This window comes from Microtus oregoni, unplaced genomic scaffold (assembly GCF_018167655.1).
Source record: "Microtus oregoni isolate MIOR12 unplaced genomic scaffold, Mior012 000008F_ref0000371, whole genome shotgun sequence".
Lineage (NCBI taxonomy): Eukaryota > Metazoa > Chordata > Mammalia > Rodentia > Cricetidae > Microtus > Microtus oregoni.
The window spans coordinates 38,124,782-38,143,002 of record NW_024543067.1 but is presented as its reverse complement, the minus strand read 5'-3'; the positions used below and the strand labels follow the sequence as shown (position 1 = coordinate 38,143,002).

At 46.2% G+C, this 18,221-nt stretch overlaps 1 protein-coding gene across 4 annotated transcripts in view; it reads right to left on the bottom strand.

The window, feature by feature from the left end:
• The window catches only part of Carm1 (coactivator associated arginine methyltransferase 1), a 49,732-nt gene that overhangs the window by 7,276 nt on the left and 24,235 nt on the right, over positions 1-18,221 (bottom strand). For 3 of the 4 annotated variants that reach the window (XM_041656704.1, XM_041656706.1, XM_041656705.1), the window contains exons 2-6: positions 13,202-13,327; positions 7,557-7,663; positions 6,556-6,660; positions 3,261-3,371; positions 2,424-2,601 (exon numbers count right to left, since the gene is read on the bottom strand). In XM_041656704.1, the coding sequence (XP_041512638.1) occupies positions 2,424-2,601; positions 3,261-3,371; positions 6,556-6,660; positions 7,557-7,663; positions 13,202-13,327 (627 nt within the window). Of the gene's footprint in view, positions 1-2,423; positions 2,602-3,260; positions 3,372-6,555; positions 6,661-7,556; positions 7,664-7,769; positions 8,013-13,201; positions 13,328-18,221 lie in introns of those variants that run through there. The other variant, XM_041656707.1, reaches the window with a different exon arrangement.

The window sequence follows — 18,221 nt, the reverse complement described above, 5'->3', positions numbered from 1 at the left end:
TTTTTTTCTTCGAGACAGGATTTTTCTAGGTAGCCCTAGCTGCCCTGGAACTAGCTCTGTAGACCAGGCTGGTCTTTTTTTTTTTAAATATTTATTTATTTATTATGTATACAATATTCTTTCTGTGTGTATGCCTGAAGGCCAGAAGAGGGCACCAGACCTCATTACAAATGGTTGTGAGCCACCATGTGGTTGCTGGGAATTGAACTCAGGACCTTTGGAAGAGCAGGCGATGTTCTTAACCGCTGAGCCATCTCTCCAGCCCTTTTTTTTTTTTTTTTTAAATCAGGCTGGTCTTAAATTCAGAGAACCGCCTGTCTCTGTCTTCCAAGTGCTGGGATTAAAGGCATGCACCACCACTGCCTGACTCAGAGGCTTTTTTCTTTGGTTATTTTTATTTTCAACCATCATCCATAGATGAGTTCAAACTTTCCCTATGTAACAGCAAGGCACTTGGATCAGTTCGTCTCCCACCAGCACCCATGTCCGTCAGTCCATTTGCTTTCATCTCACTGATCTTCGTCTACCCCAAGAAAGGAGTGGGCAGCTGCGCGCCTTTAATCCCAGCACTCAGGAGGCAGAGGCAGGCGGATCTCTGTGAGTTTGAGGTTAGTCTGGTCTACAAGAGCTAGTTCCAGGACAGGAACCAAAGCTACAGAGAAACCCTGCCTTGAAAAGACCAAAACAAACAAACAAACAAACAAAACAAAACAAAAAGGGAGTGGGCCTATCCCCAGGTCCCAGTGCTAGCATAGAGCCTCTTGGTGTCCAGTGTGCCTGGACTGCTCCAGACAGAGTGAAAGAAAAACCTAGGCTCTTTGGGGATTAACCTGCATCGCTCAGCCAGGACTACCCAAATACCAGGCTTGGGCATGTGATTGAAACAGAAGTAGAGGATCCTCCTCTGAGACTCATGAATAAGCAAAATGGGGCTAGGTTGGGAGCAGGGAGAAGCGGATGTGTGAAGGCTGATCCTGCACAGAATAAACACATGGCCTGCAGATGTGGGCCTCCCTCCTTCCCAATTCACACTAGGTTAGAATGCTCAACTATGGCCAATGGGATAGATGACAGAGGCAGGTGGGGCATCATATAAGGAACCCATTTCTGGCTCCTACAGGCTGCCTTTAATCCTCAAAGGGTTTCTGAGGGGATGAAAACCACCTCACAGGCCTGACTCCTGCATGGTCTCACACAAGGGCCAAGTCACTTCCACCTCATAGGCTTAGCCACCAATACAGCCAGAGGGGAGGAAAGGAACACCCACGCTTACACACATGGAGAAGTACGGCCACCTCTTCCCTACAGGAACTGAGCCAGTGTTGGCTCTTAGGCAGAAGAGTCATGGAAGCCATACATTCACCAAAGCTGCCAACAGCACTTGCATGGTTGCTCATCTCTAGCTGAGGCTACTGCTAGATCCAGGTCCTTGAGCTCCCACAAACACATACACACGTGTGCCTTTAAAGAACTATTCAGACACAGACACATCCCCAGAACTCATCAGAGAAATGGGCTGCACTACTGTGTACAGCAGAGTACAGATCCCAGACTGGCAGTTGCCAACATGCCACTTGGTGCAGGCACTCAATCAGCAGTATGGACAGAAATGACATATCAACATGCCCTTAATACATGTACGTACATCTACACACAGGTAGGTGTACACCCACCCATATACCTTCACATACACCATACCTTCAGGGCACACCTACCTGCCCATTTACCCTTAAGATTTCACATCTTCATACACACACCTACCTCCACCAGACTCTAACATGTAAGCATACATTCTTAAACACCTATAAACCATCACACATCCCACACCCTCAAATATGCACAAACATATCTACACTACTCACAGACCCTCACCATCCATACACCTTCACATAAGAACACACACCCATAAACCCATGCACACACACACAGATACATATGTACATCCTCATCCACACACCTGTATATAGTTTCATATATCATTACACATATATAACACCTGCATCCTTAGGCGTGTACACCTTCTCACCTGCCCACTTCTTAGCTCTTAGGGGAGTAGGCTGGCCACATTGCCTTGGGTAAGATTTCCAGTTTGGAAATGAACAACCCTTGGGAGACCACCAGTGATGGAGTTCCAGCCCATCCCAGACTCACGCCTCTGTCCTGTTAGGGGTGGCTCTGTGGCAAATATACACAAGAGACACCAGATACTTTCTGTGGTCCCTTCAGGGGCTTGTCAATGCCTGGTGGGGTGAGGTTGGGGACTGAGGATACAGAAGCCCTAGCCAGCAGGTAGGGTTAAGGTCAACAGGACAAGTAGCCACACCTATAGGCTGCTGGTAGCAGTGGGACTTTCCCAGGGGGTCAACTACTCTGGTTGAAAGGTTCAGCAACAACCTCAGTGCTTCTGAGCATGGGACACTTACCACTGGGCTTCAGGTACTTTTTGGCATGGAGGTAGCTCTCGAGCATGCGTTCATTGAAGAGCATGTAGCCCATGGGCTCTGAGATGATAATGTCCACTTGTTCAGGCAATGAGACCTCCTCTACCTTGCCAGGGATGACCACGATGCGGTCTGTCAGGTTGTTACTCTTCACCAGGACCTGTAGGAGGTGAGAGAAGGCTCCCTGTGCTTGCTTGGCATAGGCCCTCCTCACCTCTCAGCTCATGAAGGCGCTGACTGAGGCTCATAGTCCCAGATCTGCAACTAGGGAACATCCAGGAGCAAGCTGGCAGTGCTCCTGTTAATATGAGACATAGGCTGTAGGAGAGGGAGCCAAGCTCATGAATGTATCCACAGAACAGTCTGGAAGGACCTAGGGGACTCTCTTTGTCTAGTAAAGGGCCTGAAAAGTAGGAAGTCAGGGATATGAGCACAGTAATCTACCCCTCTTCAGTTTTTCAATTCTAAACTTGAAAATTAAGTTTTCCATGAAAAAAGTATGTGTGGGAGGGCACCAAGGATATGGCAAAATGAAATCCTGTTGTCACCTGCACAGGATGTATGGAACTGAGAATTCCCAATACAGGGGCCGTGTCTTTGCCACTTTGCCTGAGGCATGAGAGCACATCCTTGTGGATGCCTGGTTAGTCATTGTGGCTTTGCCACCAGAGACCAGTGGCCTCCCTCTCCTGCCTGTAATCACTTGGTTCTAGAGGCAAAGAACAGCAGTGATGTCCCCAAGTCCCCTAGGGGCTCTCAGTGGGTATAGAGATGAAGGACATGAGAAGGGAAGGGCTTTGGCCCCAGTAGGACACTGACCTCAGCATGCTGAGCCATGGTGCTGGCCTCCACTGCGTAAATTTTCCTGGCTCCTGCTTGAGCAGCAAAAAATGACAGGATCCCAGAGCCACAGCCTACATCGAGAACAATCTGGAGAAATGATATGTGTATGAGGCTACAGATGCGCCAAACACCACACAACTATGCCCATCACAAACAATATAAATAACAGCAGAACTAATATGTATCCACAAAAGAATTGTTTTCAGGGGGCTAGAGAAATGGTTACTCTTCCAGAGGACCCACGTTCAATTTTTGGCACCCACATTGCAGTTCACAACCATCTTTAACTCCAGTTCCAGATCTGCTGCCCTCTTCTGGCTTTCATAGGCACTGCATGCAAATGGTACAGATACACACAGATAGATGCTCATACACATATAATAAAACAAAACAAAAAGCAATCCTGCACAATGACAAATGCCTATAATCCCAGAATGAGAAGGCGAAGGTAGGAGGACCATGAATTCAAGACCAGCCTAGACTATATAGACTCTATTTGAAGATTAATACATGGCTGACCTGGGAAGAACAGAGAGACAAAAACCAGAGAGGTGCTAAAGGAAATGTCCTGGTGCCAGAGACTCATTGTTTTTGCCCATCCACATGCTGAGAAGCTGAGACACAGAACTAGCGTAAGGCTTGATAGCCAGGTAGGTCCTCACTTTCAGGAGCTACCCCTTATGGGACTGGGGTCAACATGGAGATAAAGCCAGGCTTCTGGGAAGATGAGCCTGGGTCTCTTGCTCAGTCCCAACCTTATAACCTGAAAGTGGGTGGAACATCTGGGGTACAGGCTAGGAACCTCTCTGTAGGAAATGGGAGAGGTTGTCATCTAGGGCTCTGAAGTCTTGAAGGGAGTGGTGTGGGCTTCTGTACGCAGTGTGTCCTGTGCTAATGCTAATTCTATCCCCAGAAGCAGTCTTTGCTAGGCAGGTGAGTGACCAAACCTGAAGCTCAGCTGAGACTGGACATGAACTTGGCAGAATCCTGCATGTTCTGGATGTGTGGGGTTGCTTCCATCTAAGCAGAAAAAGGACAGATGTTTCTGGGGTGGCATGTGTGGGCTTTCTAAGGAGAAACGGCCCAGGTACAGTGGCAAGTTACATAGGTAGCACTGTTGCTAGGATTGTGGCTTCTTCTTAAGCTCTGGATCAAAGTGGAAATGGGCCCAGGCCCTGGGAGAGCCAGAATACCACCAAAAATCCATGTGATTTGAAGGCCCCAAGCACTGCCTGGGTTCAAGTCAAGAAGATACCTGTGCACACACCTTTAATCCCAGCACTTGTGAGGCAAAGACAGGCAAAGTTCGAGGCCAGCCTGATCTACAAAGCGAGTTCCAGGACAGGCTCCAAAGCTACACAGAGAAACCCTGTTGAAACTCCCCACCCCACCCCCTGCCAAAAAAAGGCACAAGCTCCCACCTGCTACAAAAGGGTAAACAAATAATGGGTCATAGGATGAGAAGGGAAGGCTGTTCCTTGTGTGGAACATGAGGCCCTAAATGGGATAAGGTGATGAATATCTGTAATTCAAGTACTTGGCAAATGGAAAGTGAGTTCAAGGCAGTCCTGGGCTACCCCAGACAACCGTGTCTCAATTCTCTCCTCTCCACCATAAAAAAAGAGAGAAGGGAGGGAAGAAACAAACAAAAAAAGGATCAGGGAGATGTGTCTCCCTTTACAATGGGATCATATATAAGGCAAAACTACATGTGAAATGCCTGACCTACCAAACATCTAAGCCTTGCCTGGCTTGCTGGACACATGCTGAGAGCGTCTGTCTACCCCAAAAGCTGGGCCAAATCATCCAACAAAAAGCCTAGTTCATCACAAGGTGCTGATTACCTTACACAGTACTAAGAAGACCAGAAAGACAGCAGCAGCTCCCCCTGCCCCTCCTGACATTCTATTGCTTCAGCCTCTCAAGTGTTGGGACTATAGATATGCACCACCAACCTAGACTGAAGAGCAGTAAAAGTTATGGTGTTGTGGAGGAGTGTCCAGTCAGTGAGGCAAGGCCCCAGGAGGCTGAGATAGGAAGACTGAGTCTAAATGTAGCGTGGAAAACAAAGCAGGCATGGTCTTCTAACAACTCCCCCACCACCACCAAAGACACTTCGAAAGGGTTCCACACTACCTACCCTGTGCTTGGAGGAGGGGGGCTAGCTAAAAAGGCCAAGAACATGTGGATAGATCTCGCTGGATTTTCTCACCAAGCCAATTAGCACATCATCAGCATTAGAGCCAGAAAAGGCCTAGGTTCTGAATTCAGTTCGATGGGGGCAGAGTGGGTAGCTAGAAGCTCCAAAAAGCAGTGAGGCCACTCTCTCTAGTACTGTTCCCAGTGTCTTCATTCCACTGTTGGAATCTTCTGTGATAAGCTGGCAAGCATGCTTCCCTGAACTCTGTGAGCTGCTTGGGTAAACAGCTATTGCGGCACCCCAACTCAGAGCCATCTGTCATAAGACCTGAGAAAGGCAGTTGGGGCTGGCCCTGACATTTAAAGCTGAGGGTTGGGGTTCTGTATTACTGGAGTCCTCAGTCCATGGGATCTGCCCTTATTCGAGGTAGATTAAACTAGAACTGAGATGGATGAGAGAAGGCTCAGCTGGGGTCCATTACTACTGCAGAGCTCAGCCGCTCCGCACAGAAGCCATCTATCTGTGCAACTAGGAGAGGGGTGTGGCTTCATTATTCTCAGCTCTTTTTTCCTCCCTCCTTTTCTTGAGAAAGGGACTCACTGTATAGCCCTGGATGATTTCCAATTTAGAACTAAACCTGCCTCTACCTAGATCAAATGTGCATGCTGCCACGCCCAGCTTATTCTTTTATAACACACACATCCAAAAACATCAACTTCTGTATCTAAAGCTGTTTTAATTTTCTGCAGTGTTAGACTGGAAGTCAGTTTTCTTCATGCTAGGAAAGCACCCCAATCCTACAGCTGATGTCCCTCTTGGCAACATCTCCTGAGTGCTGGCATCAGCAGTCCATATAAAACTTAATGTTTGTTCAGTATATTCCACCCAATAAATACAGCTGACTCAGTATGACCAAAGGCATGCTAGAAGAGGCAGAAGTGATTGTTTTCTACAGGGAGTCGAAAAATGAACATAATTTTAACTAAAAGAAAATGGAGGGTTGACTCAGATTAACAATAGAAAAAAAAAAAGGCAACAGAACTGGAGGGAGGCAAGGGAGGCAGGCCCCTGCCACAGTCTCCTAGGTACCCACAGCCTCGGTTCAGCAGGCTTTCTGTATTGATGGCTCACCTTGTCCTTGAAGTCGGTGTGGTTTTGCAGGATCGCACGCTGGTAGGTACCTGTACGCACATAGTCCTGCATCATGTTCTGCTGCTGGGACAGGTAGCCATAAAACTGGAACAGAGACATACCAATAGCACACGGCACATGGCATAACAAACTGCCACAGCCCTGGCTGCCCTACAATGGAAGGAGGGCCTGACAGCATAAACCTCCCTTGGGAGGTCATGTACCCTCCTCCAGCCTGAACACAACTGACAAGAGCCAGCTGCTCCATAAGTGGGAGCAGGGGTCTGAGGAGCAGTCCCCAAGAGGGACACTTCACTGTTGTCATGGCTGAAGGACACAGCTAGATAGATGCCACCTGAACCTGGAGGCCACCCAAGAGACCACAAAATATGTCAGGAATGGGATTCTAACACCTGGAGGCCAACTGTTCTATCTTAGGGTCCCAAAGAAGAAGAGGAATGGTTGGAACAAAACCCTAGAGCTCAAAGCGCCAGGCAGGTGATGTGCGGTGTCTCTCTGTAAGACAACAGGCGATCAGGATGCAGCGCGGCACCTGGCAGGGCCACAGGCTTGGGCATCAGGCGGACCTGGCTTTCTCATCGTGGCTCTGTTGCATAAGAGCTGTTTGACTTGGAGCAAAATCATTTAACCTCTCTGAGCCTCAGTTTTCTCATCTGTAAAATGGGTACAATAACAGATGGTGGGAAAGTCCAAGTGCTTCCGGGCATGTAAGATGGCTCACACAATGCCTTACACTCAGCAAGGATTTAGGACACTGCTATAGTTCAGTCACTACTCTAAACACCTGGAACTTGGGCTTCACAGATGAGGAAACTGAGGCCTAGCAAGTGGTGAACGCCCGCTGAGGCTACACAGCTACTAAGGGACAGAGCCAGGAAGAGCACTCATGTGGGTCTAGCCTGTGCTGTGTGACCCTCCTGTGGGAAGGTCGGGGAGGAAACACCAGGTGGTTGTCTGGCCCAGGACAGCTGCTAACTCACCTGAAAGTACTGCACAGCTGAGGATTCCTCTGTTCTCTCACTGAACACAGAGCGCTCCAGTGTGTGGCCCCGACAGGTTTTCAGGATGTTGTAGAAGGAACAGAAATCTGGAAAGGGGGAGCCAATCACTGGGAGGCTAGTGCTAGGATCTCTGGAAGAGTCCAGAGGGCCTCGGCATTTATTCTTCCTTTCTGCATTTCCTGTTTTTTCTACCTTGGATGCATAGGAACTGGTGACTTCTTTTTCCAATAGAGAAGGAAGGCAGAGCAGCCAAGACTGCCACTCGGACTGACATGTGGGCATGACGGCAGGTGGCATGTGGTGAGGACAGGCCTGGACATTCCTCCAGAAAACAGCCTGGAAGTGCAGGGAGCACACAGCAGCTTCTAGGGATGGCACTGGACACAAGGACATCACCTCAATGTTGAAGACAGCAGGGGAGCATGTGGAGAGGGTTTCAGCACCTTTCCCTGGACACAGTGCTATGAAGGTCTCTGAACTGACGCAGAGAAGTTCCTCAGAAGGTGGGTAGCCGCACCCCTAGCTGAGGAACTATAAACAACTGGTAGCTGCTGAGGGAGGAAGAGCTAGTTCTCTCTAAGGGTGTGTGTGCTAGTAGGAAGACCCCGTTCTGGTGGATGGCCCCACCCAAAGGTATATATATAGCACAAATTGGACTGGGTGGATTATACATATTAAGGAAAAAATAAAAAAAGGAGGCAAGATGGGGGATGGATCCGGAAGAAATAGGAATATGTAAAAATACATTGTATAAATGTGTAAAATTCTCAAAGAATAAAAGTACCTTAAGAAAAAAATTTATCGAGAAACTTAAAAAAATGGCCACCAAGTTATAGATAAAAAAAAAATCGTGTTGTAGAACTGGCTCAATGAATAAAATCCTTGCTAGACACATACAAAATATACAAAGAACTCAAGAAATTGGACACCAAAAGATCACTTAATCCAATAAAAAAAATGGAGTACAGACCTAAACAGAGAACTCTCAACAGAGGAATCTAAAATGGCTGAAAGACACTTAAGGAAATGTTTAACATCCTTAGTCATCAGAGAAATGCAAATCAAAACAACTCTGAGATTCCATCTTACACCTGTAAGAATGGCCAAGATCAAAAACACTGATGACAACTTATGCTGGAGAGGTTGTAGGGAAAAGGGAACACTTCTGCATTGCTGGTGGGAATGCAAGCTGGTACAACCCCTCTGGATGTCAGAGTGGTGATTTCTCAGAAAATTAGTAAACAACCTTCCTCAAGACCCAGCAATACCACTTTTGGGTATATATCCAAAGGATGCTCAATCGTGTCACAAGGACATGTGCTCAACTATGTTCATAGCAGCTTTGTTTGTCATAGAAAGAACCTGAAATAACCTAAATGTCCCTCGATCAAAGAATGGATAAGGAAAATGTGGTACATTTATACAATGGTGTACTACACAGCAGAAAAAATTAATGACATCTTGAATTTTGCAGGAAAATGGATGGACCTAGAAAACATTATTTTGAGTGAGGTAACCCAGACACAGAAAGACAATTATCACATGTACTCACTCATAGATGGTTTTTAAACATAAAGCAAAGAAAGCCAACCTACAAACTACAATCCCAGACACTCACAATGCGGACACTAAGAGAGACTTAAATAGATCTAATCTACACGGGAAGAAGAAAGTAGAAAAAGATGAGATCTCGTGAGTATATTGGGAGCATGGGGACCTAGGGGGAGGGTTGAATTGGGGGAGGGGAGAGGCAGAGAGGGGAGCAGAGAAAAATGTAGAGCTCAATAAAAAAAAAAAATCCTTGCTACAGAAGTGTCAGGACTGAAGTCCATATCTCTAATCCCAGTGCACAAGAGATAAAGATGGGATCCTCAGAGCACACTGGCTAGCCTGTCCAGCACGGCTAATGAGCTCTAGGTTCAAGCGAGAAGTCCTCTCTCCGTAAATGAGGTGAAGAGCTTCTGGCCTCAGTACTTCTATAGAAGCACATACATGCATACACACCTTAACATGTGTACTCCCATACATACAAACACGTGCATTGACACACATCATATAACAGATACATGCAAATTAACAACTAATTAAAGGCCAGCCAGGAAGCCATGTGGTGGTGACACACATCTTTAATCCCAGCACTCAAGAGGCGGGCAGGTCTCCATGAATTTGAGGCCAGTTTGAGTCTGGTCTATGGAGTTAGTTCTAAGATAGCAAAGGCTACAAAAAGAAATCTTGTCTTAAAAATAAATCAAAAATCATAAGAAAGAAAGAAAGAAAGAAAGAAAGAGAAAGGAAAGGAAAGGAAGCCAAACAGTCAACAGCTAGGCAGTTAGGTAGGCAGTATAGATAGGCAGGACTCTGGGAAGAAGGTGGAGTCTCCAGACAGAGACAGAGGAAGCAGCATGGAGAGTACAGAGAGATGAGGTAACAAGCCACATGACAGAATGTGGATTAAAATAAATGGGCTAATTTAAATTATAAGAGCTAGTGGGACAAGCCTAAGCTAAGGCCAAACTTTCAAAATTAACAAGTCTCATATTGTTATTTGTGAGCTGGCGGCCCAAAGAAAAAACTCCGACTACAACTCCCTGAGACTGAACTAATCCCAAGTAACATTACCTTTAAGATTTGTAATAATTAAATTAATACTTTTTTTTTTTTTTTTTGGTTTTTCGAGACAGGGTTTCTCTGTGGCTTTGGAGCCTGTCCTGGAACTAGCTCTGTAGACCAGGCTGGTCTCGAACTCACAGAGATCCGCCTGTCTCTGCCTCCTGAGTGCTGAGATTAAAGGCATGAGCCACCATCGCCCGGCAATTTAATTTACTTTTATATCTATGGGTGTTTTGCCTGCATATATGTCTGTAACACCCAAGGAGTCCCTGAGAGGGCTTTGGATACTCTGGGACTGGAATAACCAACAGTTTTGAGCTGCTATGTGGGCAATGGGAATTGAACTTGGGTCCTTAGCAAGAGTTCTTAACCATGGAGCCATCTCTCCAAACATTCCTCCCTAGCAATTTATTTTATGGGTATGGGTGTTTTGCCTGCATGTACCACTTGCATGCCTCATTCACACAGAAACCAGGAGGGGGTTTCAGATTTCTTCAAACTAGAGTTGCCAACAGTTCTGAGCTGCTGTATGGGGAATAGAGTGAGTGCTCTTACCTGCTGAACCATCTCTCTCTTGGCCTTGTCTTTAGATTTAAAATGTGGATGGTAATCCCTGGTGGTAGTATTTCCAACATATCTTAAGCTGGGTGGCAGCACACCCCTTTAATCCCAGCACTTAGGAAGCAGATCTCTGAGTTTGAGACCAAACTAGTCTACACATGCACAGTAAGTCCCAGGACAGCCAAGGTTACACAGAGAAAGCCTAGCTCCCAAAAAAAAAACCCAAAAAACCAACCAACCAAACAAACAAACAAAAAAACCAAATCGAAATTTTTACTTATTACTGTGTATGTTATGTGTGTGGAAGCATAAATGTGGAGGCCGAAGGAACTCTGTGGAGTTGGTTCTCTCCTTCCATCTTTGAATGGTTGCTAGGGATTGAACTCAGGACATCAGATTGTATAGCAGATCTTCATTTGCTAAACCACCTCTCCAGCCTCTAACACTTATTTAATAATAAATTCGGGGACTGGAAAGAATGCTCAGGGGGGCTGGAGAGATGGCTCAGAGGTTAAGAGCATTGCCTGCTCTTCCAAAGGTCCTGAGTTCAATTCCCAGCAACCACATGGTGGCTCACAACCATCTGTAATGGGGTCTGATGCCTTCTTCTGGCCTGCAGGCAAACACACAGACAGAATATTATATACATAATAAATAAATAAATATTAAAAAAAAAAGAATGCTCAGTAGGTAAAGTGCTTGCCCTGTAAGCATAAAGACCTAAGTTCAGATCCCCAAACGCCACATAAAAACCTGATGTATTAGTGTTATGTCTCTCACTCTAAATGTAGAGATAAAAAAATCCCAGAAACTTGTGGATCAGCTGGCCTGGTGTGCTCAGTGGTGAATATTGAGAGATTATATCTCAAACAAGGTAAAAGGTGATGACTTGACACATACGGAGCTATTCTCACTTCCACAAGTGTGCCAGCACAAGCACACCTACATTCACATTCACACACACACAAAAATTAAACAAATCAACCACAAATCTGGATCCCAGCAGACCTTCTTCCACTAGGAATACATCTAAATTGTTCCTGAAATGGCTGAAGTGCCCCTTCCATGAGCTATGTTGCATGTGCATGTAAAACTATGAGTGTTTATTTAGCTCAGAGCACACACATAAAAAAAAAAACCTCTATGTCAACAAAAAGATTTTTTTTTAAAAACAGACATGTAGCCCAGGCTGGCCTTGAATTCCTGGTCCTCCTGCCTCCACCTTCTGAGAGCTGGGACTGCAGATGGGGCTAGGACTTCAAGCATGTGAGACAAGGGCTCAACCACTGAGCTACATCTTAGTCCCTCAAATTTAAAGAATTCTTTTCAATTTTTTGGGACAGTGTCTCATGTGGTCCAGGTTCCCTCTTAGACTTGCAACATGAGGCTAACCTTGCACTCCTGATACTTCTGCCTTACTTCCTACATGTTAGGATCACAAAGAAGGGGAGGAAGGGGGAGGAGGTGAGGGGGAAAGGAAGAGGCCTGAGGATGCTTGTGCAAGTGACGAGGTAGCAAGACTTCACATGGCAACAGCTCTAATAGGGGCACAGATAACCTCCTGGGGAGACAATGAAGGGCTCTGGGAAACCAGTAGCCCCTTCCCTGTACCAGCCAAAAGACTCACCTAGGCATTCCACTGACCAAGTCCTGTCACAGGACATTCACAAGCCTGGCATTGCTTTCAAAACCCCGGGGTCCCAGTTATGCTCACCTGGGTTTCCACAAGTCATCCTCAACAACCTCAGGTGTCTGCAGTTGGTAGTGGCGCACGCCTTTAATCCCAGCACTCAGGAGGCAGAGGCATATGGATCTTTGTGAGTTCGAGGCCAGGCTGGTCTACAAGAGCTAGTTCCAGGACAGGCTCCAAAGCTACAGAGAAACTGTCTCAAAAAATAAAAAACAAACAAACAAACAAAAAAATCATGTCTAATTAAAGGCCTGCTAAGAGTCCCCAAAGGCTTCTTTAATCAGAGTGAAGAAGCCTCTGTCTACCTCTAGGCTACATCTCACCCCTCCCCGGGGGTTCTTTTTTTTTTTTTTTTTTTGTTTTTTCGAGACAGGGTTTCTCTGTGGTTTTGAAGCCTGTCCTGGAACTAGCTCTTGTAGACCAGGTCTCGAACTCACAGAGATCCGCCTGCCTCTGCCTCCCGAGTGCTGGGACTAAAGGCGTGTGCCATCGCCATCTGGCATGTCCACCTTTTTAAAGGCAGTCTCTCTATCCTGGAGCTCTGATGAGGCAAGGTTGGCTGGCCAGTGTGAGCTGCGGGGATATGCCTGTCTCCATCTCTTCATCTCTGGCAATCTCAGAGATTACAAACTCATGCTACCAAGCCTAACTTTTCATGTGGTGCTAAGGATTGAACTCAGATCGTCATGCTTGTGTGGCAAATGCTCCTATTAACTGACCACTTCTCCATCTCCCAGGCTCCAGAACAGAGCCAAACACATACCGTGGGGTGTGGCGAACTGGATGAGGACGCTGTTGCAGCCCAGTGTGATGATGAAGGACTGTCTGCCCACACGGCTGCACTCTGTCTCTCGGGACACCGAGCACTTGAACACACACACATCTTCATCTGCAAGAGAGAGGGGACACTGGCATGAGCAACAGTGGCCTGGTGATTGCCTTGTTTTAGTGTGTCCCTGATCCCCAATCCTTTTAGGATGCTTTGTAAATACTTTGAAGTGCTGTGGGTGCTTTGCCTGCCCATGTCTCAGTGAAGAAGAGTAAGGGATGACTATACTGCAGGGACACTACCAGGGTCCTCAGGAGCTCAATGTCTCATAGGTGAAGACAAGTATGTTCCCAGGTGAAGGCCTGGGCCCCCAGAGACCCCCAGTCCCCATATAAACCAACAGGTGGGAAGAGCACAGGCAGAGTCATCCTTAAGGAGTGGTAGAGACATCCTTATGAAAGCACAGACAACTAAAGGCTAATGAAGGAGTTGGGGCTTTGGAATCTTGATCCTGCCAAAGGGTCCCTGAGTTACAAAGGGTCACTGGACTTTATAGCTATCAGATGGAAGTAACCAAGAACCCTTCGTTCTCGGGGACAGTGACTGTGTCCTTAGTCATGGGAGCCATGCAACCTAGACTTCTGGGTCCCCTACAGCTCCTCAGTAGGATACAGCAAGCCATGGTATTTCTTATGTTTCATATGGGGCTGGTTGTGGGGCAGGGATCCAGGGAGCTATTGTATATGCTCACTTACATGGCCCAGCAGCCAGGAAGCACTACATGCCCATCACAACCATATTTTCTAGTTATTTATTCAACAAGAGCCCAGTACATGAAGGATGAAGCCAGTGTCCCTAGGAAAAGACAGACTGATTGAGCAGTGTTGTTATCCCACAGCACCTGTGTAGTACTACTTCTGTTTTAAGCTTTTAAAATTTTATTATTGATATGTATTGCATATGTGTGTGTTTGTGTACGTGCACCTGTGCATGCTGGTAAGCATGAAGTCAGAAGCTGGTTCTTCTACCGTAGATCTTGGGACTCAAACTCAGTTGCTAGGCTTGTGCAATAGCACCTTCCTCCACTGAGCCATCTCCAGGGCCCCCATGAAACACTTTTAACCTTAACTCATTAGGAGACACAGACACCAGAAGATACAGGGAATGGACCAGTCTGTCTCGTCAAATGGGCAACACCAGGTGAGAAAAACCACTGAGAACTACTTTAGAGTGAAGGAGATACAAGAGAGGCAGCCAGTAAGTAGCCAGTAGACCCAGGCCTGGATCCATTACACCAGATAGATGATGTGAAATGAGACACTGGCTCTATGGGCTTCCAAGAACACTGCCCTCTCACAGGGTCTCAAGTAGCCCAGGCTAACCTGGAACTCTATGCAGCTTGAACTCCCACTTTCACTGCACCAAGAGCTGGGGTTACAGGTGCGCACGGTGTACCTGATTTATGTGGTGCTGGAGTAGAACCAGGGCTCTGTGTATAAATGGTCTGCCAACCGAGCTAAAGCCACAGCCCCGACACCCTTGTTCCTAGAACACAAATGCAGCAGTGAGTGAGCTCACTGGACCAATGCTCTCACGTGCTTGCCAACAAAGTAGCAAAACAGAAAATACGCTGGTGAAAATGCGATTGAAGACGTTTCCAAGCACCGTGTAGTCAAAATCGGGTGAAAAGAACAATTAAGTCAATAGTCTCCAATTCAAGAGTCACACAAAGCTTCAGTAATCAAAATATAGTCTTCGAAAAGTACAAGACAGACTAGCAGAACAGAAACATACCACAGAAACAAATCCTGCCATTAATGGCCAAGTGACTTCCCACAAGGGTGCCAATGGAGAAACAAGCATCTCGAATAAAGGAACACTGGAACATCTGGACATTCACTTGGAAAACTATGCAACTGGATCCTGACCTCACACCATAAGAGCTAACTCAAATGAATCTGGTTTATGCAAGAGTTCAAACTAGAAGACTCCTGGGTTAGTAAGTTTCATGACTCAGTGGGTAATGGCACTTGCTACCAAGCTTGACCATCTGAGTTGAATTCCTGGGAAGGAAAGAACTGACTTCCAAAAGTCTTTCTCTGATATCCACATGTGTGCACACACACAAATGTAATTTAAAAACCTACAGGATGGGGCTGGAGAGATGGCTTAGTGGTTAAGAGCACTGGGGGCTCTTCCAGAAGTCCTAAGTTCAATTCTCAAGTCACATGGTGGTTCATAATCATCTAAAGTGGGATATAATGCCAACAGAACACTCATACCTAAAAACAAAAAGTAAAAAACCTATAGGGCTCTTAGAAGGAAACACAGGGATAAATCTGTGACTATGATTTGCAACAGATTCCTAGCTATGAAACTAAATATGAGAACTATAAATTGTAATTTGTATTTTACTTTATGTGCACTGGTGTTTTGCCATGGATGTCAGGTCCCCGGGAACTGGATTGCAGACACTTGTTAGCTGCCATGTGGGTGCTGGGAATTGAACTCAGGCACTGTGGAAGAGCAGTCAGCTGAACTATCTCTCCAGTCCATAAATTGTAATTTAAAAAATTAATCCCCGGCCACCCTGAGCTACACATTGAAACCCTGATCTTAAGAAAAAAGAAGAAGGGGGGAAAAAGGCAGACAGGGCCTTGTACTTTCGAGGTAAGTGCTCATCACAGCAATAAACATAATACAACAAAACAAAAATGAAAACAACTCCAGCAACTGTCTATGAGATGTCACTTCTCATAGGGTCAACAAAACACCTACAATTTAAACAATGACATGAAGCAAGTAAATGGAGAGATGTGGAAGAGCAAACATCTCAAGAGGGGATGTAGCCAGGTGAGTACACTGACCACCTGACACAGCAGCTTTGTCCCCAGCTATGTCCCCCACAGAGAACAGCAGGCAGGGCTGCAAACAAATGCTTGCTTGCAAACAGTCAGGTATGGGGGCTACAACAGTTGCAGTCAGTCAGGAGGCCAAGGCCAAGATGGTTGCTTAATCTTAGCCCAGGAGTTCAAGGGCCAACCTCGATAGCATAGCAAGATATCAAAGAAAGAAAAGAACATGCGGGGGCCGGCTTAGTTGGCAGAATGCTTGTCTGGAATGAAGGAAGCCCTAGACTCCATCCCTAGCACAGCATAAACTATATAAAGCAGTAGGAGTGCTGCAGAGTAGTTAAAAAGGCTTTCAGGAGGTGCAGGCAGGACGATCAGAAGTTAGAAGAAAGAGGAAGGAAGACAAACAGAAACAGAAGACTGTTTATTTCCAATAGTCAAAACTAGATACAATTCAAATTCCATCAACTGATCAATGGATAAACAGAATCAGATAATGGTGTTATTTAAGCATAGAGAGAAACAACATCAAGACCAGCTATAGCCTGGAACACTACCAGAAATGCTGTCAGAAGAAAGGGGCAGCCACAAATGCTGTGCAATACATACTGCATTCGATGGAACTGCAGAAAGGGTAAACTGAGGTGGCCAGGACAGACTCAGTTGCCAGGGGTTCCAAGAAGGCAGAGGAAGAGCAAGAGCTTCCTAGTGTAGGTTTCCTTTGAGGTGATGACAGGGTTTTGGAAATAGCTAAAGTCACAGTTATATAACACCAAATAAACTCAATGCCTCTGAGTTGTTCTTTAAAATGGTTCGTGTTAGTTTACAACACTATCATTTCAATAGAGAAAGAAAATTGATCCCTACCTGACAATAGTGTGCAAGGGGGTCTACAGTGCTCACAGGACCGTGGCTCCCCTTTTGCTCTGTTTAGCCCAGAGCAAGGCCTCACTTAGGGCAAGTGTGTGCTTCTAGTTCCAGCTCCAAGAGGGCTCCAGGAAGGTGCTTCCAGCTTGGTGCCTGGGACCACACCCCCTCCTGGGACAGAAGATAAAGGTGATCTTTGGGCTGGGTTTGTATGATGTTAAGACCCCAGAGTGCTTGTTTACCCAGTTGCCCTAGGTGCTCCTTTAGAACCTGGCACCAAGCAGGTCACCAAAACACCAGTGGTGGGTGACAACAAGGGCAGAGCTAGGGCCAGGGCTACCAGGGCTGAGTAGTATTCTCTGAGCATCACAGCCAGCCCCGTGGCCTATCCTCTGAACACAGGAGGCACAGGAACCTTTCTGATGTACCCATGCAAACTAACAAACCAGCTGCACCACAGCCCCCCATTTAGGTGGCCTGGAATACAAGCTTGGCTCTAAAGAATTTGCAAGACACATGCAAAATCCTGGGTTCCATCTCTACAAAAATAAACCAAAAGCAAACCTTTCCTTTGGCAGAGGTCACATGCATGCCTAGAACCCCAGCTGGCCAGGTTCATCAGTATCAAGGGAATAACGTAGAATGACAAAGCAGGACACTCGATGTCCTCCTCTGATCTCCACGCAAGTATGTGTGTATGTATGCACACTAACAGTAACATGTGCACATACAACACACACATGCACACATATTCATATATACACAGGGAGGGTTAAGCTAGATATGTTAGTTCACATCAGTCAAGCTCAGGCCACTGTTATGATTTCTTTCTCCAGAGTCCCTAGGAGATAACCAGAATGGTAGGTTAACTGGTTAAGAACAGTACCTATCTGGGTGTATTATCAAATGGGTCTCAAAAAGAGCACAAAGAATAGGCCCTAAACTGAGGGGTTTGAACAGTGTTGAGGACCCTAGTCCTGGCCATCAGAGCCTGATCATTTCAAGTTCTGTGGCCAAGGAGGGTGACAGAAGACAGCTGCACAGGGCAAGTGGGACACAGATTCCTTCCGTGATAGGAAGACCTTCAAGACAGCCCATGTTGCTACCTACAAAAAAAAAAAAAAAAAAAAAAAAAAAAAGTCCCTCATCTATCCACATCATAAACCCCTAATTTTTGCCATGAGATAGCCACCCAACACTTTACAAATGCCCCTCGTTTCCTCAATACATCACCAACTTGCTCAGAGGGTAAGGATCTTACTCAAAGTCACACAGCCAGTTGGACTCTGGTGGCT